Source organism: Lepus europaeus, chromosome X (genome assembly GCF_033115175.1).
Source record: "Lepus europaeus isolate LE1 chromosome X, mLepTim1.pri, whole genome shotgun sequence".
NCBI classification, from domain to species: domain Eukaryota; kingdom Metazoa; phylum Chordata; class Mammalia; order Lagomorpha; family Leporidae; genus Lepus; species Lepus europaeus.
Genome location: NC_084850.1, coordinates 61087303 through 61113258, shown reverse-complemented (window position 1 = coordinate 61113258; position 25956 = coordinate 61087303). Strand labels below are relative to the sequence as shown.

Here is a 25956-nt window from a genome sequence, read left to right as displayed (position 1 = left end):
CAGGGATTTAACGTACCCACGTTCTAGAACCCCAAAGAACCTTCCTCACTTCCTTTCCGTAGTCCCCGCCCTCCGCGAGTCACCACAATGCGTCAGAAGCCTGTAGGCGTCAGAGGAGGGGAAAAACTAGGTCGCGCGAGATTCTCCGACGGGATTTTGAAGTTAGGGAACAGCCGCGGCGCATGCGCACTGGCCTCACAACCTCGGGGCGGCACGCGGGTAGGTAGGCTACAGCCCAGAGGAGGGGGAGCCGAACGAGCTGGTGGCTTTCTTCCCCTCCCCGCGCAGTGCGTGGGTCTGAGGGTCGTGGAGTGCGGAGCGCAGGGCTTGGCTTTGCCTCCCCGGTGCGTGTGAGTGCGGCGAGAGCCGTCCTGCGCGTCCACGAGTTGGAGGGGTACCAGGCATCTGTCCGGGCATCGGCGCCCCCCACCCCCATCTTTAAACGGTCGCCCCCACGCGTACACTCCAGTCACCCGAGAGTTGGTCTTCGCGCTCCGGCGCCTGCCTCCTCACGCGCCCCCTCCCACCGATCCCTGTTCCCGCCGGGTCACTGACTCGCAGTCGGTAGTTGGCTTCGTCCCTGGGGTCCCTGCTTGGGGGCGGAGAAGATGGCTGGAGGACGTCTGCTGTTGGGGGGCGACTTCCTGTCGCCGCCGCCGCTGCCGCCCCTCCCGCCGCCGCCGCTGCCGCCCCTCCCGCCGCCCCCGCCAGAGCCAGTGCTGGAGCAGTGGCGCTATAGCCACGAAAGTGACTGGCAGTGGGCTCTGCGGCGCAGCTTCATCTGTCGGCACCTGCACAGCTATCCGGGGGCTGCCCTCGACCAGCTCCTCGCTCTCTCCGCCGCCTGGACCAACCACGTTTTCCTGGGTTGCAGGTGAGGGAAGGGCGCGCGTAGGGGGAGGGGCGGGGCGGGCTAAGAATGAGGATGGCGGGGGGGGGGGGGGGGCTGAGGGAGGTCGGGTTAGGGACCGCGGTGGATCGATTGTGACGGTGGTCAGGATAGGGGCAGCCGCTGGATGTGGATGATGCCTTGGAGCCTGGAGATTTGGAGGTGCTGGGGAACACCAGAGGGTTCTCTGTTAGCCTGGGGGTGGAGTGGCGGACCGTGGTGGCTAAGCATAGTATAACAGTTACGAGGGTGCGGGGATCAGCGGCCACTCCGGGACCAGGTATGGAGGTGGAGCAGCGCCTGGAAGAGGATTATTGAGAGGTGATCATTGTGGTGGTTGGTGGTGTTGGAGGGCGTGGGAAATAAATCTTAGGACCTCGGACCTGCGTAGGGCCTTCCAAGGATGCAGTATCCGCGGGGATATTCTACAGTCGGGGCTGTGGGGAGTGGGGAGCTGGGGGAATCCCACAGTTCTAATCCTAGTCTCTTGACCACTCTTCTTCCATCCTCATTGAATAAAACACTAGCCCCCTTTCCTTGCAGCCCCCAGCTGAGTCTTACTGTCTTTTCCTGAGGAGGTGATATGTATCAGGTCTCTGAGCCGCAGCGTCAGCCTTGCCTGTAGATTTGCGCATAATGTGCCTGGACTCAAACAAAGAAATGGATATATCTACAGAAAAAATGGATTGTCCTCTTTTTACCTTAAACGGGATGAGGGGATTAACATTTGGCTTCTAGTGAGGTTTTAGGGCTGGCTGTGTGTGTGTGTGTGTGTGTGTTTTCTTCCTTTCCTAGAACCTGGTGGCATCCTGAACAGGCCTCTTTGAAAGCTCTTTGCTTTCAATGGAGACTGCAATACGGTTCCAACGCAGTTTTTTTTTTTTTTTTAATACAGACTTCTTGGATTTCTGTCCTTCAGAATCCCTAAATTGGCCCTTTATTAAACTAGCCATTCCTTTGATAAATAGGGAGGCTTCTTTATTCAACATTCCTGCCTCACAGTCAGTTTTTCATTAGGAAGGCTCTGAAATTCTGGAAAATGATCAGATCAGTTTCAACCAGTTCAGTTCCAGGAATGACTAGCAGATGCAGAAAAGTAGGATTGCCCACTTCTACCCCGAATTGTTGAACAGGACATCCAGTGCGATACTTTACTCTCATCACAGAAGTTTATTTTTTCCTATTTTCTCTAGGTTAGAGTAATTTCTACCCTCAGAGATAATGATTGTTTCACTGGAGGAACTGAGGAAGCCTTAATAACTATCAAGTCAGAGAAATCTAATTGAGCTTCACCTAACAATGTTATTCTTGCAGTAAAAAAGGTACCTTTATTGTGCCCTGATCCACTGCTGGTGGGAATGTAACCTGGTGCATCCACTGTGGAAGACAGTATGGAGATACCTCAGAAATCTGAACACACACCTACCATATGATCCAGCCATCCCACTCCTGAGAATTTACCCAAACCAAAAGAAATCAACATATGAAAGAGTTATCTGTATCCCCATGTTCATTGCAGCACAATTCACAATAACTGTAATGTGGAATCAACCCAGATGTCATCAGTTGTTGACTGGATTAAGCAATTATGGTATATATGCACTATGGAGTACTACTCAGCTGTAAAAAAAAAAAAAGAAAGAAATCCTGTCTTTTGCAGCAAGATGGTTGTAGTTGGAAACCATTATATTTAGTGAAATAAGCCAGTCCCAGAAAGACAGATACTGTGTTTTCCCTGATCCATGTAACTAATAGATTACCTGAAATGTAACATATTGGAGTGAAATAGACATTTTGAGAACCTATGATTGTTTATAGCCCTTGTCTTTTCCATTGAGGATCAGTGTTTAGTTTTGTTTTCTTTCTCTTCATACTATTTCTTGAACTCCTTTACTTAGAGTAGGGTTAACTATATGATCATTAAGTATACTGAAAATAGATCATTGTAAAAATTAAGAGTGGGAATCCGAGAGGGAGGGGAAGGAAGGGTTAGAGCATAGGCAGGAGAGAGGGAGGATTGGGGAAGTGCTACTGTGTTCCTAAATCTGTTGATAGAATGTATGAAAGTCATGTAACTTAATGACATTTTTAAAAAGATATCTTTAGCCTATAATCACATCTCAGTATCACAGAAGGATGTGGGGAATCTGATTCCTTAAAAAAAATGGAAAGGAGCATAGCCATCTTTTTGTTTTAAAGATTTATTTATTTATTTGAAAGGCAGAGTTACAAAGAGAGAAGATGCAGAGAGAGAGGTCTTCCATCCACTGGTTCACTCCCCAGTTGGCTGCAACCACCAGAGCTGTGCCAATCCGAAGCCAGGAGCTTCTTCTAGGTCTCTCACGAGGGTGCAGGGGTCCAAAGACTTGAGCCATCCTCCACTGCTTTCCCAAGCCATAGCAGAGAGCTGGATCGGAAGTGGAGCAGCCGGGACTCGAACTGTTGCCCATATGGGATGCTGGCACTGCAGGTGGCTTCACCCACTATGCAACAGCGCCGGCCTCACCAACTTTTATATTGACAATAAATCCTACCTTCCCATTAGATGTAAGGTCCTTTGGGGAAAGCGCCTTTGCTGCATAGTAGCTGCTCCAGAAGTCTATGTCAATTGAATGGATGTATACAGCTTTATAATGTAGAATACATTTTAAATATTTATGATCTGAGTTAATACAACAACCTTGGGATTACATGAGTATCATTTTTATAGCTAAAAAAGTGGAGGCCAAGAAGTTAAGTGACTTGTTCAAGGTCCCACAGTTCAGGCTAGGACTGATCTGCTCTCTAGTCCATTGCTGTTTCCACTTTGACACAGCTGCAGTATTTGTGAAGGATGGTCCAGGAGTGAAAGCAAGTAACTCATATAGGCCACATCATTATATCTCAGGATTTCACTGCAAGAACAGCCTTGTACATAACCAGGGTGTTCACAACAAACTAGGTCAGTGGTAGATAGTATTGAAAGCTCAAGCATCCAAGATGTCTTGTGTATGTACATGTACACATTTGTGTGTAGCATGTTTACTAAAATCATCATGTTACATTTGATGTAGCATTATCAATTAGCTTAATTGAAAAGTAGTGCTTGGGGCCCACACTGTGTGGCACAGCGGGTAAAGTTGCTGCCTGCAATGCAGGCATCCCTTATGTGCACTAGTTTGTGTCCAGGCTGCTCCACTTCTGATAAAGTTCCCTGCTAATGGCCTGGGAAAAGCAGGGGAAGATGGCCCAAGTGTTTGGACCCCTGCATGCATGTGGGAGACCCAGATGAAGCTCCTGGCTTCTGCCTGGCCCAGTCCTGAACATTGTGGCCATTTAGGGAGTAAACCAGTGGTTGGAATATCTGTCTCTTCCTCTCTCTCTCTGTAACTCTTTTGAATAAATAAATATTTTTTTAAAGTAAGGCTTGCATTATATCTGATAACTTAGGTACAGGAGAAAAAGAAGGGCCAAAAAAGAATCTTGAAAGCTAGGGACCAAGTATATTGTTCCAGTTTAGGAAGGCTTTATGTTAGCTCTTGTCTTCAAGTGGGTAAAATTTGTATTCTAGTACTTGGTGTTAGTGTTGATGTTGATTGAGCTTTTGTGTTGACAGAATACTCTCTTCTTGAGTGAACCGCAGAATACTTGGTGAACAGCCCTTTCTAAAGTAAAATTGCTCACTTGTTCAAAGTTCATCACCTGACAGACCAAGTTGTGAACAATAGCAGAAAGGGAACTCTGCACATTTTCACATGGACAGGACTTTTTTGTGTTTGATTTTAGTTGGGACTGAAATAAACTCCTAGGTCAAGGATATTTGAAAATTTCTTGATCATAAGAAAAAAGTCATCAGGAGCTCAAATGTGCAGGGAGGCAGATCATATTACATTCCTTTTGGTGATAGAGGTGATTTCCATGGGATAAATTTGAATATCTTCTTTCTTGTAACTGTGGTTCTCAAGTATGCATCAGGATCATCTGTTAAGACACAGATTTCTAGGTCCTATGTCTGAGGTTTCTTTTCTCTTTCTTTTTAAAGATTTATTTTATTTATTTGAAAGAGTTACACAGAGAGAGGAGAGGCAGAGAGGGGTCTTCCATCTGCTGGTTCACTCCCCAATTGGCCGCAACAGCCGGAGCAGTACCGATCCAAAGCCAGGAGCTTCCTTCAGGTATTCCCACATGGGTGCAGGGGCCCAAGGACTTGGGCCATCTTCCACTGCCTTCCCAGGCCATAGCAGAGAGCTGGATTGGAAGTAGAGCGGCCGGGACTAGAACTGGCGCCCATATGGGATGCTGGCACTGCAGGTGACTGCTTTACCCAGTATGCCACAGCGCTGGCTCCCCCCCCCCTTTTTTTTTGAGATTTATTTATTTACATGCAGAAAGTGAGAGTTCACTCCCCAAATGGGTCAGGCTGAAGCCAGGAGCCTGGAACTCCATCTGGGCCTCCTACACGGGTGGCAGGGCTCAAGCACTTGGACTATTACCTGCTGCTTTCTCAGGCACATTAGCAGAAAGCTGGACTGGAAGAGAGGTAGCCGGGACTCGAACCAGAACTCCAGTGTGAGATGCCAGTGTTACCTCAATGCTGGACCCTGCCAGGGTTTCTGATTCAGTAGGTCTGAGGTGGGGTCCCAGTGTTTGCATTTCTTTTTCTTTTTTGTAGATATTTATTTTATTTGAAAGGCAGAGTTACAGAGTAAAAGGGGAGAGACAGGGAGATGTCTTCCATCTGCTGGTTCACTCCAAATGGTTGCCAGGGCTGGACCAAGCCAAAGCCAGGAGGCAGGAACTTCACCAGGTCTCCCACATGGGTGACAGGGGCCCAAGTACTTGGGCCATCTTCTGCTATTTTCCCAGGCAAATTAGCAGGGAGCTGAATCGGAAGTGGAGTGGCTAGGACTTGAATAGGCGCTCATGGTATGCTGGTGTCCCAGGCAGCAGCTTAACCCACTCTGCTACAACACTGACCCCCAAAATCTGCATTTCTAACAAGTTGCCAGGTGATGCTAATGTTGCTGATCCAGGGACTACACTCTGAGAACTGTTCTTTACAGGATAAAGTAAAGCAATATCTTTCAGTCTGCCTTTTAATCATTCCCCCCTCATTGTCCAGGCAAACGGAGCTCAAATTGCCAAATTAAATACCCTATTAAGGATTTTTTTCATAAGCAGTTTCTAAGATCTGTCTTGTATCTAATAAAAATTTAGTATTACTCTTTTTTAAAAGTTGTTCATTTATTTGAGAGATAGAAAGCTCTCCCATCTGCTGGTTCACTAACCAAATGTCTGCAACAGCCAGGGCTTGGCCAGGCTGAAGCCATTCAAGAACTCAGTCTGGGTCTCCCACATAGGTAGCAGGTACTTGAGCCATCACGTGCTGTCTCAGGGTGAACATTAGCAAGAAGCTGGAATGGGAAGCAGAGCCAGGACTTGAACCCAGTTACACTGGTATGAAATGTGGGTATCCAAGTGACATCTTAACTGTTATGTTAAATGCCTGCTCTTAGTCCAGTCTTCTAATCTTCTGAACTATATTTACAGCACTTAAATATTTATGTGGATACCTAAGGAACAGTACAATTTTTACTTAAAATTGCAGATAGTGTATCTATATTTAATAAAACAGAATGATTAACTGAAACATTCAGTTTTCCAGTCATTCCTTTTTTTTAAAAAAGTTTTATTTATTTATTTGAAAGGTAGAGTTACAGAGAGGCAGAGGCAGAGAGAGAGTCTTCCACCCACTGGTCACTCCCCAATTGGCCGCAATGGCCGGAGTTGTGCCGATCCAAAGCTAGGAGCCAGGAGATGCTTCCAGGTCTTGCACGCAGGTGCAGAGGCCCACACACTAGGGCCATCTTCTACTGCTTTCCCAGGCCATAGCAGAGAGCTGGATCAGAAGTGGAGCAGCTGGGTCTTGAACCAGTGCCTATATGGGATATTGGCACTGCAGGCGGTGGCTTTACCTGCTATGCCACAACACCAGCTCCATCATTCGTTTTTTTTTTAAAGATTTATTTATTTTGAAAGAGTTCAGAGAGAGATCTTCTATCCCCTGGTTCTCTCCCCAGTTGACCACAATGGCTAGGGCTGGGCTAGGCCAAAGCCAGGAGCCAAGAGCTTCTTCTGGGTCTCCCGTGTAGATGGTAGCCTCCCAAGCACTTGGGCCACCTTCCCCTGCTTTTCCCAAGCCATTAGCAGGGAGCAGGATCAAAAGTGGAGCAGCCGGGACATGAACGTTATATGATGGCAGTAGCTTTACCTGCTACACCACAATACCAGCCCCTCAAATCATTCTTGATCAGTAGAATTAGAAGTAGAATCCTGGCCTAATCAATCATCTTTAATGAGACATTGAGAGTATATATATTAATGAAAACAACTTTGCTCCCTTAATTGTCTCTTTTCTTTCTGTCTCTTTTCTTTCTCATTAATACAAGACTGGCATTTTAAAGGTAGGTTATGCTGGAATCATAACTACCTTTACATATGGCATGTAGAGTGTGTAAGATATGAGGTAATGAAGTGGGAGGTTATGAAACACCTATCAACAATCTGGTTGCATGTCATTGACTTCCAACATTAGGAATCTTATGAATAGTTTGAATATGTTTATATTTTGAAATGTTAATCTTTGCTTCATTCTCAAACCTCAGCTTTTAAAAAATTATTTACTTATTTTTTATTAGACACACAGAGAAAGGGACAGAGAGAGAGCAGCAAGCTCCCATCCACTGGTTTATTCCCTAGATGCCAACAATGACTGAGGCTGGGTCAGGCCAGAGCCATGAACTCAATCAAGGTCTCCCACTTGGGGGACAGGAACCTAACTACTTGAGCCATTGCCACTGCCTCCCAGAATGTGCACTGAGACCCAGGCATTTTAATTGCTAGGCTAAACACTCACTTCCAAGTCAACTTTTTAATTTGGACTTAGCAGAACAGTTAATATACTTTTTAAAAATTTGGAAGCAACTGTTACTGAATGTTTATTAAATTTCAGGTGCCATTGTATATTATTATGGTTTATAGTCTTCTCACAGCTATATAAGCACCTCTATGTTCAGGAATGTAAGATTCATGAAAACAAATTTTTTTTTGTCCATTAGGAATCATGTTTTTATTTATTTTTAAAACTTTATTTACTAGAGAGGCAACAATCCCTCATCTATTTGCTCACTCTCCAAATGCCCACAATGGCTAGGACTGGGCTGGACCGAAGTTGGAAGTCAAGAACTAATGTACTTCTCATATGGGGTGGCAGGAGTACAATTACTTAATTGCTTGAGTTATTTCCATTGCCTCCCAGGGTCTACATTAGCAGGAAGCTGGAGTCAGGAACCAGAGCCCAGTATCAGACCCAGGTACAATGATATGGAATGTGGGAATTTTCAAATGATTTATTTTTTTTTTGGAAAGGCAGAGTCACAAAGGGAGAGATAGAGATCTTCCATCAGCTGGTTCACTCCCCAGATTGTCATAATGGCTGCCTGGGGCTGGGCCAGGCCAAGAGCTCCATCCAGGTCTCTGCTATGTGGGTGGAAGGGACCCAAGTACTCTGCTGCCTTCTCAGGTACATTTGCAGGGAGCTGAGTCCTAAAGTGGAAGAGCCAGGGCTTGAACCAATGCTCCAATATGGGATGCTGATGTCCCAGCTAGCAGCTTAACCCACTGCACCCTAACACCATCCCTGAAAATCATCTTTTTATATGCTAGATATAGAGGGGCAGTTGAATAGCATTCTGATTTCTGAAATCTTGGTATATTACAAGATGCCTTTGAGAACTATAAGAACCGTTGGAGTTCTTTGGTTTTTCTTTTTTAAGAGAAAATGAGGAGGCTGGCGCTGTGGCACAGTAGGTTAATCCTCCACCTGCGGCACCGGCATCCCATATAGGCACTGGTTCTAGTCCCAGCTGCCTCTCTTCCAGTCCAGCTCTCTGCTATGGCCTGGGAAAGCAGTGGAAGATGGCCCAAGTGCTTGGGCCCCTGCACCCACATGGGAGACCGGGAAGAAGCTCCTGGCTTCAGATCGGCACAGCTCCGGCCGTTGCAGCTATTTGGGGAGTGAACCAACAGAAGGAAGACTTTTCTCTCTGTCTCTTCCTCTCACTGTCTGTAACTCTACCTCTCGAATAAATAAATAAAATATTTAAAAAAGAGAGAGAAAATGAGTAACTTAAAAGACTTAAGTGGGGCGGGAGACCTGGAAGAAGCTCCTGGCTCATGGCTTCAGATCGGTGCAGCTCTGGCCATTGCAGCCAACTAGGGAGTGAACCATCGGATGGAAGACCTCTCTCTCTCTGCCTCCCCTTTCTCTGTGTAACTCTGACTTTCAAATAAATAAATTTTAAAAATATTTTTTAAAAAGACTTAAATATATAGTATGCAGGCATCCTAAAATTACTATATTAAACTTGTCTCAGTGATACTTTACATCTTATTCCGCAACACAGACTGCAGTATTACTATTAAAACTTACATGGTACAGCATATGTTTAAGCTTGCTTGTCCCATGTTGGAGTACCTAGATTCACTACCCACCTTTGACTCCTGATTCCAATGTCCTGCTAATGCTAACTCTGGGGAGCAACAATTGATGGCTTTAAAAAAAGATTATTTATTTGAAAGGCAGAGTTACAGAGAAGCAGAGAGAGAGAGGTCTTCTATCCTCTGGTTCACTCCCCAAATGGCTATAATGGCCAGAACTGGGCCAATATGAAGCCAGGAGCCAGAAACTTCTTCCAGATCTCCCACGTGGGTGCAGGGGCCTAAGCAAGTGGGCCATCCTCTACTGCTTTCCCAGGCCATAGCAGAGAGCTGTATCAAACAGCTGGGATTCGAACCAGCACCCATATGGGATGCCAGTACTGCAGGTGGCAGCTTCAGTGGCTACACCACAGCTCTGGCCCCAAGTGATGGCTTTAATAGTTGCCACCCTTGTAGGAGAAGTGAATTGGGTTTGTGGCTCCCAGCTTTGGTCTCCTGACCTTTGTGCACCAGGAGTACAGAATCAGCTAAGCAGGTGTGAGCTCACTTGCTCTCTGTGTCCCTCAAATAAATAATAAAAATTTTTTAAACTTGGAGCTTATGATAGAGTCAATTAAGAAAAACAACAAGGGGCTGGTGCTGTCATGCAGCAGGTTAAGCCGCCTCCTGCAGTGCCGGCATCCCATATGGGTGCTGGTTCCAGTCCCAGCTGCTCCATTTCCGATCCAGCTCCCTGTTATGACCTGGGAAAGCAGTGGAAGATGGCCCAACTGCTTGGGCACCTTCACCCATGTGAGAGACCTGGGAGAAACTCCTGGCTCCAGCCTGGCCTAGCCCCGGCCATTGTGGCCATTTGGGGAGTGAACCAGTGGATGGAAGATCTCTCTCTGTCTCTGTAATTCTGACTTTCAAATAAATAAATAAATAAATAAGTCTAAAAAAGAAAAACAGCAAAAAGAAAAGAAAAATTCCTACCATGTTACAAATCAACGTAGATGATCTGATGACAGGGAGGGTTATGAAAAACAGAAAAGGGGATATGAATTTATCACTGACTAGGATTATAGATGCTTTTATTGGTGTATTTTCTTTTTTTAAGATTTATTTATGGGGCCAGCGCTGTGACTCAGTGGGTTAACTCCCTGGACTGAAGCGTCGGCATCCCATATGGGCGCTGGTTCAAAACCCAGCTGCTCTACTTCTGATCCAGCTCTCTGCTATGGCCTGGGAAAGCAGTAGAAAATGGCCCAAGTCCTTGGGCCCCTGCACCTCCGTGGGAGACCCAGAAGAAGCTCCTGGTTCCTGGCTTTGGATCAGCGCAGCTCCGGCTGTTGCGGCCAATTGGGGAGTAAACCATCGGATGGAAGACCTCTCTCTCTCTTTGCCTCTACTCTCTCTCTGTGTAACTGACTTTCATATAAATAAATAAATCTTAAAAAAAAAAGATTTATTTATTTTATTTGAAAGACAGAGAAGCAGAGAGAGAGAATGAGGTCTTCATCCACTGGTTCACTCCCCAGATGGCCACAATGGTTAGGGCTGAACTGATCTGAAGCCAGGAGCCAGGAGCTTCTTCCAGGTCTCCCACATGGGTGCAGGGGCCCAAGAACTTGGGCCATCCTCCACTGCTTTCTCAGGCCATAGCAGAGAGCTGGATCAGAAGTAGAGCAACCAGGACTTGAACCAGTGCCCATATAGGGTGCCAGCACTGCAGGTGGCAGCTTTACCCGCCACGCCAACAGTGCTGGCCCCTTGGTGGATTTTCTAAAATTTCTGGAGTTGCAGGTGTTTTTAAGATTTATTTGAGGGGCTGGCACTGTGGCTCACTTGGTTAATCCTCCCCCTGCAGCTCCGGCATCCTATATGGGCGCCAGGTTCTAGCCCCGGTTGCTCCTCTTCCAGTCCAGCTCTCTGCTGTGGCCTGGGAGGGCAGTGGAGGATGGCCCAAGTCCTTGGACCCCTGCACCTGTATGGGAGACCAGGAAGAAGCTCCCGGCTTCAGATAGGCACAGCTCCGGCCGTAGCGGCCATATGGGGAGTGAACCAAGGAGGAAGACCTTTCTCTCTCTCTGTCTAACTCTATCTTTCAAAAAAAATTGTTTGAAAGGCAAAGTGACATAGAGGGAAAGAGAGAGAGAGAGTCCATCTGCCGGTTCACTCCCCAAATGGCCACAATGTCAGGGCTTGGCCAGGTTGAAACCAGGAGACATGAGTTTCATCCAGGTCTCCCACATGGTTGCAGGGTCCCAAGCATTTGGGGGCCATCTTCCTGCTTTTCCAGGCATATTAGCAGGGACCTGCGTCAGAAGTGAAGCAACTGGTGCCCATATGGTGGCGGCTTAACCTGTCATACCGCAATGCTGGTTATGAAAAAATACACCATGGAAAACAGTAATGAAAGCCCTACTGCCTTGGCTGATTTCACATTTGCATACTCATCTTCATCCTTCGATAGCTGCTCTCTGGCTAATTTTTAAAATAGGGATGAAATCTAATGATCGTATTAATGACTAAAAAAAGAATTTTAGACTTCATCTCAGTCTTTTGTTAAAGTGGAATTCCAACTCTGAATCAAAGTGATATGTGGAATTTATGTTTTAGACTGTTTTCTAATGCTCAGATGAGAATAAATGAAAATAGAATCACTTTTTTTAATGAGAAAGTTGAGAATTTTACTATGTTATTTTTCTGTAGCGCTGCTGTTTCACTCTATAAAACAGCACTAGCAAATGTATATTGCAAAATTAAGATAGTATTGTTCTTTTCTCTGGCACTGTACAACTAACAAAAACTGTTGTGCATTCCCAGCTACTTCCAATGGAAAGATCATTACATATTTTGACCCCAATCCAGGGATGGATATAAGCAAGTTATAAAATTACATAAGGCTTAAGATAATAATGTTATCCTTGAATTACATTATTTGTATAACTAGTTTTTACCACAGATAACTTCATGTATTCTGAATACTAGTGCCTAGAGCCTAGTATAAAAATCACAAGGTACTATGGAAAAGATGTATGTTGTGTTCATCTGCAGTCATTACAGAGTTAGGGGGTATTTTCTTCCAGTACCAGAGTTGAAAGTAGTATTTCTTCCCATCATTATTGCTAGAAGTTGTTAATTTAAGTCGTGTCTGCCACTAATTTAAGGTAAAACTTTGCTGGATTAAGTTATTCCATGCTAGTTCATGTAAGGGTTCCACTTTCATTCCTCAGTAGATTTTATGTATTTCTCATAGGCTTCTTCACTCATTAGTTCATCTAGTTCTGAAAGGTTACTCAGTGTCATCTTGATCAGCCAACCATCTTCATAACAAGATTTGTTCATGAGTCTTGGGTTTTCTACAAGGGCTTCATTAATTTCAATTACTTCTCCTGATTGAGGAGAACAGAGTTCACTAGCAGCTTTCACACTTTCCAAAGCACCAAACTCGTTTTGTTTTTTCAATTTTGTCCCAACTTCAGGCAGACTACAATAAACAGCATCTCCCAAAGCTTCCTGTGAAAAATTGCTGATTCCCATTGTCCCAATACCACTTTCTGTTGTTATCCATTCATGTTTCTCTGTGAATTTACGCACTGAGAACAGAGCGGGTCCAGTGCACAGCATCTGGATGGCACCCGCCTATAGTCACCAGGGCAAAGGCGAGCAGGGTGCAGCAGGCATCGAGGCCACAACCAGGCTGCAGGCCATGGTCCACACACTCCATGCCACTCACAGCGCCATGTTCCGAGTCACTCTTGATATTTAAAGTATGGGTGTTAGCAGCAGCAGATATCAGTAGGAAGTGCAGGTTACAGTTGCGCTAACTTCCAGTAATCTGTCAAGGAAGGCTTCCTTGTCTTCTGCTTTGCAAGGAAAGACATATGATGGGTGTGGAACTTACTGTGCCAAGAATGTCAAATATTGCCCTCCTTCATGTTCAGAACTGATTCTTGTAAAGGTGTGATAGTCACTTGTTTTCAGAACTTTCTTCCCAAATGCTGCCAGGAATCTCTTTTTTGGTTATAGGCTGGGAAAGGCTGTGAAGGTAGGAAGGATGAGCAAGGACCCATGGTAATTAAAACTTGAGCTGAGCTCAGATTTTTGTTTGTCTGCAATAAAATGATATTCTATCAAGCAACCAAGCTTAATAATTCCTGGAAAGTTGGAATCAAAATGTTTATTTTGATGCCACAAATTTTGAAACCCATGCATAATTTTTCATAATATGTATTTTGCATGAACTTTTTAAAATGCCCTGATACCACAAGAAGCTGTTTTGTAATATATATTTTAAAACTTTTTGCTATGGAAAATTTCAAACAGACAAAAGGAGAGAAAAGTTTAATGAACTTTCATGTACTCATCACTTGGCAATTATAAGCAATCTGTTCTGCTACCTTTCTTATGTTATCTATTCTACCCCATTTTCTAGTGGAGGGTAGTCTGGGGAATATTGAAGAGAATTTTGATATTTCACTTGTTTATACTTCATTATATATCTGTGTCTCATAAGAATTTTTTACAGTCACAAGAGACCAGTATTGTGGTGCAGTGGGTTAAGTTGCCACCTTTGATGCCAGCATCCCATATGAGAGTGGTTCAAGTCCTGGCTGCTCCACTTCCATTCCAGCTCCCTGCTAATGTGTCTGGGAAAGCAGCAGAAGATGGCCCAAACACTTGGACCCCTGCTATCCACGTGGAGTTCCTGGCTCCTGGCTTCAGCCTGGCCTAGCTCCAGCTGATGCAGCCACTTGGGAAGTAAACCAGCAGATGGAAGATTCCTCTTTTCTCTCTCTCTCCCTCTCTCTCTCTCTCTCTCTGTAACTCTGCCCTTCAAATAAATAAATTTAAAAAATAAAAAGTCATAGTACAATTGTTAATACTGAACAAAGTAGTAATCTCTTAAAATTATCCAGTGCCTGGTTCATGTTCAATTCTTTTTCTCAAGTCTTTTTGTTTGTTTGTTTTGGAGAGAGACAGACAGATGTAAACGGAAACAGAAATGCCCACAGTGATGGGTTGGACTGGAACTAGGAACTTAATCTGAATCTCCCACATGGGCAATGGGAAACTTCCCAGCAGGCAGCTTGAAGCAGGAGTGGAGCCAGGACTTGAATCCAGGTGTCCTTACTGACATATTAACTACTAAGCCAAATGTCCATCCCTCAAATGTCTTTTTACAGTTGGTTTGATTCATGATACAAAGTCCACACAATGTATTTGATCTCTTTCCTATAACCTGTAACCATTTCTCTTCCTTTTTATTTTCATATCATTTATTTGATAAAAAAAAATTAAGTCATCACACACTTGTCCCTCATTCGAGATTTGGCTGGTTATGTTCTTTTGGTGGTATTTAACGTATTTCTGAGAGTTAGGGGCTTGATTAGATTGAGATTCGGTTATTTGGTGGGCGGAAATGTTTTATGGGTAGTGCTTTGTATGTCACATTGTGTCACATCAGAAGCCATGCTTGTCCCACTTTTAGTGATGTTAAGATTTAGAGGCAGGCGCCGCGGCTCACTAGGCTAATCCTCTGCCTGTGGTGCCAGCACCTGGGGTTCTAGTCCCGGTCGGGGCGCCGGATTCTGTCCCGGTTGCTCCTCTTCCAGTCCAGCTCTCTGTTGTGGCCCGGAAGTGTAGTGGAGGGCCCAAGTGCTTGGGTCCTGCACCCGCATGGGAGACCAGGAGAAGCACCTGGCTCCTGGCTTTGGATCAGCACGGTGCGCCGGCTGTAGCGGCCATTGGAGGGTGAACCAATGGGAAAGGAAGATCTTTCTCTGTCTCTCTCTCTCTCGGTCTACTCTGCCTGTCCAAAAAAAAAAAAAAAAGATTTAGATAAAATTCTCTATTATTAAATTTTTTATTGAGATAATTGTAGATTCATATGCCATTGTCGAAATAACACAGAGATGTCCAGTGCTCTTTACGCAGTTTCTCCAGTGATAAATTTTTTAAATTACTATTTATTACCATAAGTAGGATAAGGACATTGTCCTTATTCCTCAGTCCTCTGTTTTACTAGTAATTGTAATTTAGTTCTATAGAATTTATCACACGTATAGGTTTATGTATCTACCACCATAGTCAAGATATTGGACAGTTCCAGTACCACAAGAATCCCTCATGTTGTCCTTTTATAACCACAGCCATCTCCCTCCCACTCGTACACACTATTGTATGTATGACTAGTTTGTTCCTTTTTGTTGCTGAATAATTGTCCATGGTTTGTGTGTACCAAAGTTTAGCCATTCACTTCTTGAAGAATGGCTGGTTGCAGTTTTGGGCTTCTACAAATAAAGCTTCTATGACCATTTGTATACAGGTCTTTGAGTGAAAATCTATTTCTCTGAGGTAAGTGTCCAAGAGGACGATTGCTAGATTATGTGGTAATTGATGTCTGATTTTATTAGAAACTGCAACTTTATATCCTCACCAGCAGTGTCTGAATGAACCCTCCACATTCTTGCCATTCTGATAGGTGTGTAGTGATATCACATTGTGTTTTTTTAAAAGATTTATTTTTATTTATTTGAAAGGTGGTCTCACGGAGAGTTGGAAGGGGGCGCGCACAGAAAGAGGTCATCCAGGGGCCCGCGCCATGGCGCAGTAGGTTAATCCTCTCCCTACGGTGCCGGCATCCCATATGGGTGCCAGTCCTAGTCCCAGCTGCTCCACTTCCGATCCAGCTCTCTGCTATGGCCTGGGAAAGCAATAGAAGATGGCCCAAGTGCTTGGGCCCCTGCACCCACGTGGGAGACTGGGAAGAAGCACCTGGCTCCTGGCTTTGGATCGGCTCAGCTCCGGCCGTTGCGGCCATCTGGGGAGTGAACCAACAGAAGGAAGACCTTTCTCTCTGTCTCTTTTTCTCACTGTCTGTAACTCTAACTCTCAAATAAATAAATAAAATCTTTAAAAAAAAAAAGAAGTCCTTCATCCACTGGTTCAATCCTGAAATGGCCACAGTGGCCAGGAATGGGCAAGGCTGAACCCAGGAGCCTGGAACTCCATCCAGGTCTCCCATGTAAGTGATAGGGTCCCAAATATCTGGGCCATCTTCCGCTACCCTCCCAGACACATTAATAGAGAACGGTATTGGAAGCAGAGCAACTAGGACTTGAATGGGTGCTCTGATATGGGATGCTGCTGTTGCAGGCTGCCAATTAACCCACCTGGCTGGGATGAGGCCCCTTCATTGGGGTTTTAAATCACATTACCCTGGTGGCTAATGATGTTGGATATCTTTTTATATGCTTTGCAGTTGGTCTGTCTTCTTGGGTGAAATATTCTGCTCATGTCTTTTTTTTTTAAAGCTTTTATTTAATGAATATAAATTTCCGAAGTACAGTTTATGGATTACAATGGCTCCCCCCCGCCCCCCCGCTCATGTCTTTTACTCATTTCCTAATCTGATTTCTTTGTTACTGTTCAGTTTTGAGATCTTTATGCTAGATATTAATCTTCTGTCAAGTGTATGCTTTGAATATATTTTCTCCCAGTCTGTACCTGGATTCTTATCTTCTTCACAAGGTCTTTTAAGGCCAAGGTGTTTTAATTTTGATGAGACATGTTTTATCACTATTTCCTCTCCTGGACCATACTTTTGGTCCACGAGAACTTTAGCCTAGTCCTAGATCGTGACAATTTTCTCCTTTATTTTTTTTCTTAGATTTATTTTATTTATTTGAAAGAGTTACAGAGAGAGGTAGAGAGGTCTTCCACCCGATGGCTCACTACCCAGATGGCCACAATGGCTGGAGCTGCGCCGATCCAAAGCCAGGAGCCAGGAGCTTCTTCCAGGTCTCCCACATGGGTGCAGGGGCCCAAGCACTTGGGCCATCTTCTACTGCTTTCCCAGGCCACAGCAGAGAGCTGGATTGGAAGAGGAGCAGCCGGGACTAGAACCGGTGCCCATATGGGATGCCGGTGCTTCAGGCCAGGGCGTTAACCCACAGTGCCACAGTGGCGGCCCCCTCTCCTTTGTTTTTTATAAAAAGCTTTATGGCTTTGCATTTAAGTCCATGATGCATTTTGAGCTATTTTTTCTATAACGTTTGAAGTTTAGGTTGTGGATTTTGTTTGTTTAGTTGCCTATAGATGCCCACTTGTATTGGCACTGTTTGTTAATTTGAATCGAATTGCTTTTACACCTTTACCAACAATAAGTTGAGAATATTTGTGTGGGTCTGTTTCTGAGTTTTCACCCACCTACTTTTCCCCTGTTGAGTTTAGCAGCCATGATGATCATCTATTACGTTATTATGGTTTGAAAATGGTAGTGGTCCATTAGTTCTTCACTTAGTAGCTGGAGTGCTTCTGTAAAACAGATTTTCTTCAATAACTCTGTGGTTACTCTGAGGTACAATTTGTATAGGAAAATGTAGGGAAAATGCTTGCTTCCTGCCTTTAATGTTTACCCGCTTGCAGAATAATGCCTTATTCCCTCTATCCTCCAAAGGTGACCAATAATGTGTTTGTAAGTACCATTATGAGCTAATGGGTTCTGAACATATTTAATGCCCTTTAATCCAGTGCTATTATTGTTCTTACTGATACTCGTGTTGGCTCACTTTGCCAGTAGAAGTCTACCCAAATTGGCTTCTGAGTCCATTTGACATAGCCCTGTGGTCTTGGACAACTTCCTTGTCATCTATTTGAAATCTAGAGTTACACAGAGAGAAAGACACAGAGAATTTCCATCCACTAGTTCACTGCCCAAATGGCCACAATGGCTAGAGTTGGCCCAGGCTGAAGCCAGGATCCAAGAGCTTCATCAGTGTCTCCCACGTGGGTGACAGGGACCCAAGCACTTGGGCCATCTTCTGCTGCTTTCTCAGGCACATTAGCAGGGAGCTGGATTGGAAGTGGAGCAGCCAGGACTTGATCTGTTGGAAGGCCATCATCACAGGTTGCTGCTCAACCCAGTATGCCCTAATGCCTGCTCCATCATAGACATTTCTTGCCCCTGACTTAGAGTCAGCCATTTCTCTAAGGATCCTGATTACTTTTCATGAGACATTATAAAGACCACAATCTGAATGTCAATGACCTAGCAACGTTTTTTTAAGATTTTATTTATTTATTTGAAAGTCAGAGTTAGAGGGGAAAGAACAGAGAGAGATACTGGTCTTCCATTTGCTGGTTCCCAAAAATGGCCACAAGAACCATGGCTGGGCTAGGCCAAAGCCAGGAACCTGTAACTCTATCAGGTTGCCTACATTTTTGGATGGCAAAGGCCCAAGCACTTAGGCCATCTTGTGCTGCCTTCCTTGGCCATTAGCAGGGCACTGAATCAGACATGAAGCATTGGGGTCAGCGCTGTAGCAGGTAAACTGCTATCTGCAGTTCTGGCATCCCATATGGGCGCCAGTTCAAGTCTAGATGTTCCACTTCTGATCCAGCTCTCTGCTATGGCCTGGGAAAGCAGTGGAGGATGGCCTAAGTCCTTGGGCCCCTGTACCCGCGTGGGAGACCAGAAAGAAGCTACTGGCTCCTGGCTTCAGGTTGGCTCAGCTCTGGCCATTGAGGCCATTTGGGGAGTGAACCAGCAGATGGAAGACCTCTCTTTCTCTCTCTCTCTGCCTCTGCCTTTCTGTAACTCTTTCAAATAAATAAATCTTTTTTTAAAAAGTGACACAAAGCATCTGGGACATGAACCAGCACCCATAAGGGGTGCTGGCGTTGCAGGCAGCGGTTTTACCTGCTATACCACAACACTGTTCCCAACCCAGCAACTCTTAAAACTGTACTTGTATAAAATATAATTTTTATTATAATCAGTATTGTATAAAAATATACAATATATGTATATTGTACTTGTATAAGAATATAATTATTATTGTATGTATATGAAAGGGAAAAATAAGTTTATTCTGATTTTTAAATTCAAACTGAAGATCTTTGCCAACATTTCTTGATTTTATATTTCTATGTCTTCTCTTATACTGAAATATCTTGATGCCTGAGTGAGTCATTTGAGACCTAAATATTTAAGGGCTGATTCTGTGGTTTTATAGCCAGGATACCCTGTTAGTAAAGTCTTGTTGGAGGAATGATAAGACTGGCTCAAACGAGCTTTGAAAAAAAAAAGGATATCCTTCTCCATTTTAATTGTAAATCATATTATTTTAAATAGGTACAGCCCACGCTTGATGGAAAAAATTCTCCAAATGGCTGAAGGTATTGATATTGGAGAGATGCCTTCATATGACCTAGTACTGCCCAAACCTTCCAAAGGCCAAAAACGCCACCTCTCAACTTGTGATGGTGAGTATACTTGTTTCTGGAAGGTGGGATTTGAAGAAACAGTGTGATGTCCAATTTTAAGTAACATTGGTTCTTACACAAAGTTAAAGGAGTTTTAATTTTTACTTATGTACTTTTTTTGAGGATACTAAATAGAACTGAAAACTAAGAATACTGAAGATATGCTTTAGTGCTAGTCTCTAAATCTATGCCATGGAACCTCCCTCTGAATAGAACAACCTTATACTGGAATCATTTGAGCATCTAAGTAACTTAATCTTCTTGGATGGGTCCATAATGGACCAGATTTTTACTGAACAGTGTTACAGGGAGGAAGCTCTAGTTTCTGGGATGGCTTCTAAAGAGAGTTCTTTCATAGCTTTAAATTTGGTATCCCCCATAAATCAATAGTTTCCACCTATTATTTGTTCTACAAATAAAGTGTAGCAAAAACCTTTTTATGCAGAATAGGCCAGAACTAAGGTTTTGAAGTTGAAAACCTTTGGGAAAGTTTGATAATTAGTTTTCTTTGATTTTTAGTCATAACTATGTAAAGCACCATCAGATTAACTACCTCTGATATAAATGAGTAAGGCTTTGTAAGTGCCTCTGCTCATCATCTCTGTTGCATTAGAGCTATCTGTTCCATTTGCAGCCCTTAAATGAGCTTTTCAGCATAGGTGGCACGAGATTGTATTGGAACATCCTTCCAGCACACTTCCCATGCTTTAGCTCATTTGGTGCAAAGGGATCTCCCAGTCTTGTAGCAGTGACTCATACATACTTGATACAAGTGTATGGTCTCTATCAAAAATCTTCCCTTACACATGGAAGGACAGGGAGCATTGCTTCTTACTCTGGAGTCACCCCTTGATACTTGAGTCCCTTCACTCAAATGACTTGAAGTTTTTGTGGTGGGACATGTCTTGTACCAACAAGGCAGTTTGAAAATAATAATGTTGGTACTGATTTTCCTGCTTGGTTCTTTTGAAATATTCCCATTTTAATGAATTGTAAATTTCACTCATTCCATAGGTCAAAATCCTCCCAAAAAGCAAGCCGGTTCCAAATTCCATGCGAGACCTCGTTTTGAGCCTGTACATTTTGTAGCTAGTAGTTCAAATGATGAAAGACAGGAAGATCCTCATGGCCCTCAAACGAAAGAGGTAAATGAACAAACACATTTTTCCAGCATGTCAAGAGACATCTACCAAGATTACACTCAAGACTCCTTCAGTATACAAGATGGAAATTCTCAGTATTGTGACTCATCAGGATTTATTTTCACAAAAGAGCAGCCTGTAACCGGCAGCATGTGTTTTAACAGTGGCAACCCTGCCCCAAGCAGCACATCACAGCAGGCAAACTCTCAGTCAGCTGCTGAGCCTTCACCATCGCAGACGTTTCCTGAGTCACTGGTAGCCGAGAAGCAGTATTTTATTGAAAAATTAACAGCAACTATCTGGAAGAACCTTTCCAATCCAGAGATGACTTCTGGATCGGATAAGATTAATTATACCTATATGTTAACTCGTTGCATTCAAGCATGTAAGACAAATCCGGAATATATATATGCTCCTCTAAAAGAAATCCCTCCTGCTGACATCCCCAAAAATAAAAAACTTCTAACAGATGGTTACGCTTGTGAAGTGAGATGCCAAAATATCTACTTAACTACAGGTTATGCTGGCAGCAAGAATGGGTCCAGGGATCGAGCTACTGAGCTAGCTGTAAAACTCTTGCAGAAACGTATTGAAGTTCGAGTTGTCCGGCGGAAATTCAAGCACACATTTGGAGAGGACCTTGTGGTGTGTCAGATTGGCATGCTTTCGTATGAATTTCCTCCAGCTCTGAAACCACTGGAAGACCTGGTGGTGCTAGGTAAAGATGCTTCCGGGCAGCCGATTTTTAATGCTTCTGCCAAACACTGGACCAATTTTGTCATTACAGAAAATGCAAATGATGCAATTGGTATTCTTAACAATTCTGCCTCATTCAACAAAATGTCAGTTGAATACAAATATGAGATGATGCCCAATCGCACATGGCGTTGTCAAGTGTTTTTGCAAGATCACTGCTTAGCTGAAGGTTATGGAACCAAGAAAACAAGTAAACATGCAGCTGCTGATGAGGCTTTGAAAATTCTTCAGAAAACACAACCCACCTACCCATCTGTTAAAAGTTCACAATGCCATACAGGCTCTTCACCCAGAGGGTCCGGAAAGAAGAAAGATATAAAGGATCTTGTAGTTTACGAGAATTCTTCAAACCCCGTGTGCACACTGAACGACACTGCTCAGTTTAACCGAATGACAGTTGAATACGTCTATGAAAGGATGACAGGCCTTCGCTGGAAGTGCAAGGTGATTCTAGAGAGTGAAGTAATTGCAGAAGCAGTTGGAGTCAAGAAAACTGTCAAATATGAAGCTGCTGGGGAAGCTGTGAAAACCCTCAAAAAGACCCAGCCAACTGTCATTAACAACTTGAAGAAAGGAACTGTTGAAGATGTGATTTCACGAAATGAAATTCAAGGCCGCTCAGCAGAGGAAGCTTACAAGCAACAAATCAAAGAAGATAACATAGGAAATCAGCTGCTGAGAAAGATGGGTTGGACGGGTGGTGGTTTAGGTAAATCCGGTGAGGGTATCCGGGAGCCTATCTCGGTCAAAGAGCAGCATAAACGGGAAGGCCTTGGTCTTGACGTAGAGAGGGTCAATAAAATTGCCAAGAGAGATATTGAACAGATCATCAGAAACTATGCCCGCTCCGAGAGCCACACGGATTTGACTTTCTCTACAGAGCTGACTAATGACGAACGGAAACAGATACATCAGATTGCCCAGAAGTATGGTCTTAAGAGTAAGTCTCATGGGGTGGGCCATGATAGGTACCTGGTGGTAGGTAGAAAAAGACGGAAGGAAGACCTGTTAGATCAGCTCAAACAGGAAGGCCAGGTGGGGCATTATGAACTTGTTATGCCTCAAGCAAATTGAAAGCTTAACTAATTTATTTTGTAAATGCCTACGAGGCAGATTTGTGAATTAAAGAAATGCTACGTGTTCTGGTTGCAGACTCTATTCATTCTTAAGATGTTTCACCTTGTTCATTTCATAATAGTGCTTTATTATTAGATATTGGAATCTGAAGAATTCTGTTCACTTGTATTAGCTTAACCCAGCAGATAATAATTGTGCAGTTTACTGTTGTGTCTTTGATATTGCTGTGTCCCTCAAGATTTTAGTAGTTTGTTTAAGCAAGAATACATATCCAAGTGGAATTTCACCCTGGTAAAGAAATTCTCATTTTAAAAGGCATAGCACAGCAATCTGCAACAATATGTAAAGTTAATATTAAGTACCATAAAACTGCAGTTTTATTTCCAGACTTATTGAAAATGTCAGATCATTTTGTATTATCAATCTTCATCTATGTGTGAATGTTTAACAATAAATCGTGCTGTATGTGTAAATGTCCTTACAAAGTGATGTAAAATTTTTCTTAAAGTAATTTTAGTGTTCATTTATTTATAACTTCTACCATGTGATTTCCAGAATATTGGAAGTAATTTACTGTATCTTGTGATATATGAGTTTTAACAAATTCTAGTCTTCATGCTGAGAGAGCACTACTTGAGAGAGCAATTGAAAAGTTTCACAAACTGACTCAGTCTGAAGAAAGGAAGCTTGAACTGTTCTTGGTGCCTTGTAGAGAGATTCACAGCAACTCTCCATTTTAGCTTTCACACGGTTTGGGTGTACAGCACATCCAAGACAACCACAGCTGTGGTAGAGCTTGGTAAAAGACTGAGGATCCATTGGTGCTTTGATGAAAAGGTCAGTTGGCTGGTTCCTCTCTCAAAAAGCTTGTTAAGCCCGAAAAGCCAACTTTGTAACATACTTAAAACTGCTATTTTCGCTTATTTCTGGAATGTAAAAATAATGTATAAAAAGACTTAGTGTATGCTTCCTGAATAAAAAGGAGCCAATGTTGATCAAGATGGTGGTGTGCCTGTTTCTGAGCAGCAGCCTAGTAGCAACACTTTCAGTCCTTAGAGAAGGGAAGTAGTGTCCACAAAATCTTTCAGCACCAAAGCACATGTGGAGGAATAGAATGATTAGCAGATAGGAATCGGTCACCTATCACATTTTTCATATGGACTAACATGTTGACTTCAACTAAATCTTGGGCTGTTCACTTGTATGCGATTTTGGTTTTGTGCCTCAGGTAAATCAAGTCTAACTTCACCTGTAACAGCACAGTTGAATATTGATAGTGAAACACCTCCAGTGAAATGATGTTCAGGACAAGTAGGTTATTTGCAGTATCTTATAACATTACATTTGATATGTAATTGGCCCACAATAACAATGATTGTCCCCTCTTTTTTGTGTTTTACATTAAAATGAGCATTATAGTTTAATGAATATTTTTAAAATCTAAAGGGATTAGCCTTACAGCTGGATCTCTGTGACTTGTAGTCTCCTATAATGACTAACACAGCATGTGGTATTTGCTTTCCACTCTCTTCCTTCCTACACTGTGAGGTCTTTCCCAATGCTGGTAGGAAGAAAAATGAGGTATGTGTTTATTTTGGGCACTTGATATTTTAATAACTGGTGAAAAAACTAAGCTAACATCTTTATATAGTTGGTAGTTTTTGTTTTTCTTGTTAAACTATAAGGTGCATGCTGACCTAGAGCTATGATTAGTGAGTCAGGAAAAAGCTTGATTTCTTTGAATAAGAGTAGCTGTGGGTATTAAGGGATCTTAGAACTTGACTCATTTCTGTCTTCACATTTCTTTCTCCTTCCCTAATGGAGTTTTCTTAAAGAAAAGATAGGAAGTGTTACATATAAATTGGTTTGTTTATATGAGTTAAACAAAACATAAATATATGCAGCTTAAAAGGCTCAAAAGTAATTGGGCTGAAAATACACAAATTTGGTTCCTGGATTTGAGGAGCTAGACTTCCTAACTTCTTAGAACAAATTTGGCAGTGATGCGGATGCAGGATTAGAGTGAAGTCACTAAACTCTGCTTGAGAATAAAATAATGTTGAGAAGTGGGGTTGGTAAGAATGAGCTGCTGACAACCTTGCTGTTGCATTTTGTTCTTTTAATTGATTCCTTTATTTTCCCTTTCTTTGAAATAGCAGGGACGTTCAACCCAGTAACCTTGCTCTAAAACCTGCATAGGTATATGAACAGTTTGAAGTTTTATTTGGATTGCTTGCATATGTTACACTGGGGAACTAACTCTTCCTCTCCTTTGATTGTAAAATGATGGGCTTATCATTGATGTATTCCAGTGCATTCCCATTGTTAGGAGTAACCCCTGAAGCTGAAGCTGGGGTCCTAAATAAAGGACTCTAATTACAACTTTGGTTCTTCATCATTCCCCATATCAGCAGGTGCAGAATTGAGGGCTTAAGTTCCAATCTGAGTGCCATTTGAAAAGGGACTTTGCAAGTCCCTTTTACTTTTTGTTACAGGCAGGCAGCACATTGTAAAGGGGGGAAAGAGGCAATCAACGTTGAACGGTCAAATTAGTGGTTTGTGGTGCCTTATCTGTGGACATGGTGTTTTGGGAGGTCAGCTTGCATCTGTTGTGAGGTTTTAAAAGGATTGTCCTGTGAAAGATACTGGGAATAGTTCTTAGGTATACAAAATAAAATGTTAAATCTTCCACTCCTAGTCTTAAATTTCTTCAAGTATATTAATAGTATCAGTGTTCAAGGTACTCAATCACAGCAGTAAGTTAATACAAAACTACCCACCAAATAAAGACAACTTAATGTGATTCTACTTTGAGGCAGAAATGGACTGAGGGAAAGTATTAGGCACACTTAAGGACATTGCTCCTAGATGAAACAATCCAATTGATATGATGTCCAGTGCAGATTGAACTCTCCCACATTAAGGCTTAAGTATGGGGAATGGGGCACTTGCATAACAAGGACTTGATTTCATTTAGACTCCCATCCACTCAAACAAGTACCAAGAGGTGATAGTCATAGTCACTGTTGATGTCTTTTTAAGATCAGATGGCTTATTCTTCAGAAGCAAGATTTTGTTTAAACAAGGTAACAGACTTTACATAGGATTTAAGATACCATTTTATCAAGTTTGATATTTATTTTTAAGCTAAGGCATTTTAAGGACCACCAGGTTAGGTCTTGGTTTCTGAAACTATTGATCAATACCCAGGTTTGTTTATTCTCACCTCTTATGACAATTTCATTCCTTTGATTGGCTGTAATGTATGCTGAATTGACTTCATCTTATTTAATCATTTTATATATTTTTAAAGATTTATTTATTTGAGAAGCAGAGAGAGGTCCTCCACCTGCTGGTCTA

General features: G+C 43.0%; 1 protein-coding gene and 1 pseudogene across 1 annotated transcript; one reads left to right on the top strand and one right to left on the bottom strand.

Moving 5' to 3' along the window:
- Window positions 1–200: 200 nt before the first annotated feature.
- Window positions 201–25252, top strand: NKRF (NFKB repressing factor). The gene is made up of 3 exons (XM_062184518.1): window positions 201–874; window positions 19491–19621; window positions 20636–25252. Exons 1-3 carry the CDS (start codon window positions 609–611, stop codon window positions 22591–22593), a joined length of 2355 nt encoding a protein of 784 aa, XP_062040502.1. The 5' UTR covers window positions 201–608; the 3' UTR covers window positions 22594–25252.
- LOC133753778 (glycine cleavage system H protein, mitochondrial-like) lies at window positions 12537–13096 on the bottom strand (annotated as a pseudogene).
- Window positions 25253–25956: the final 704 nt, after the last annotated feature.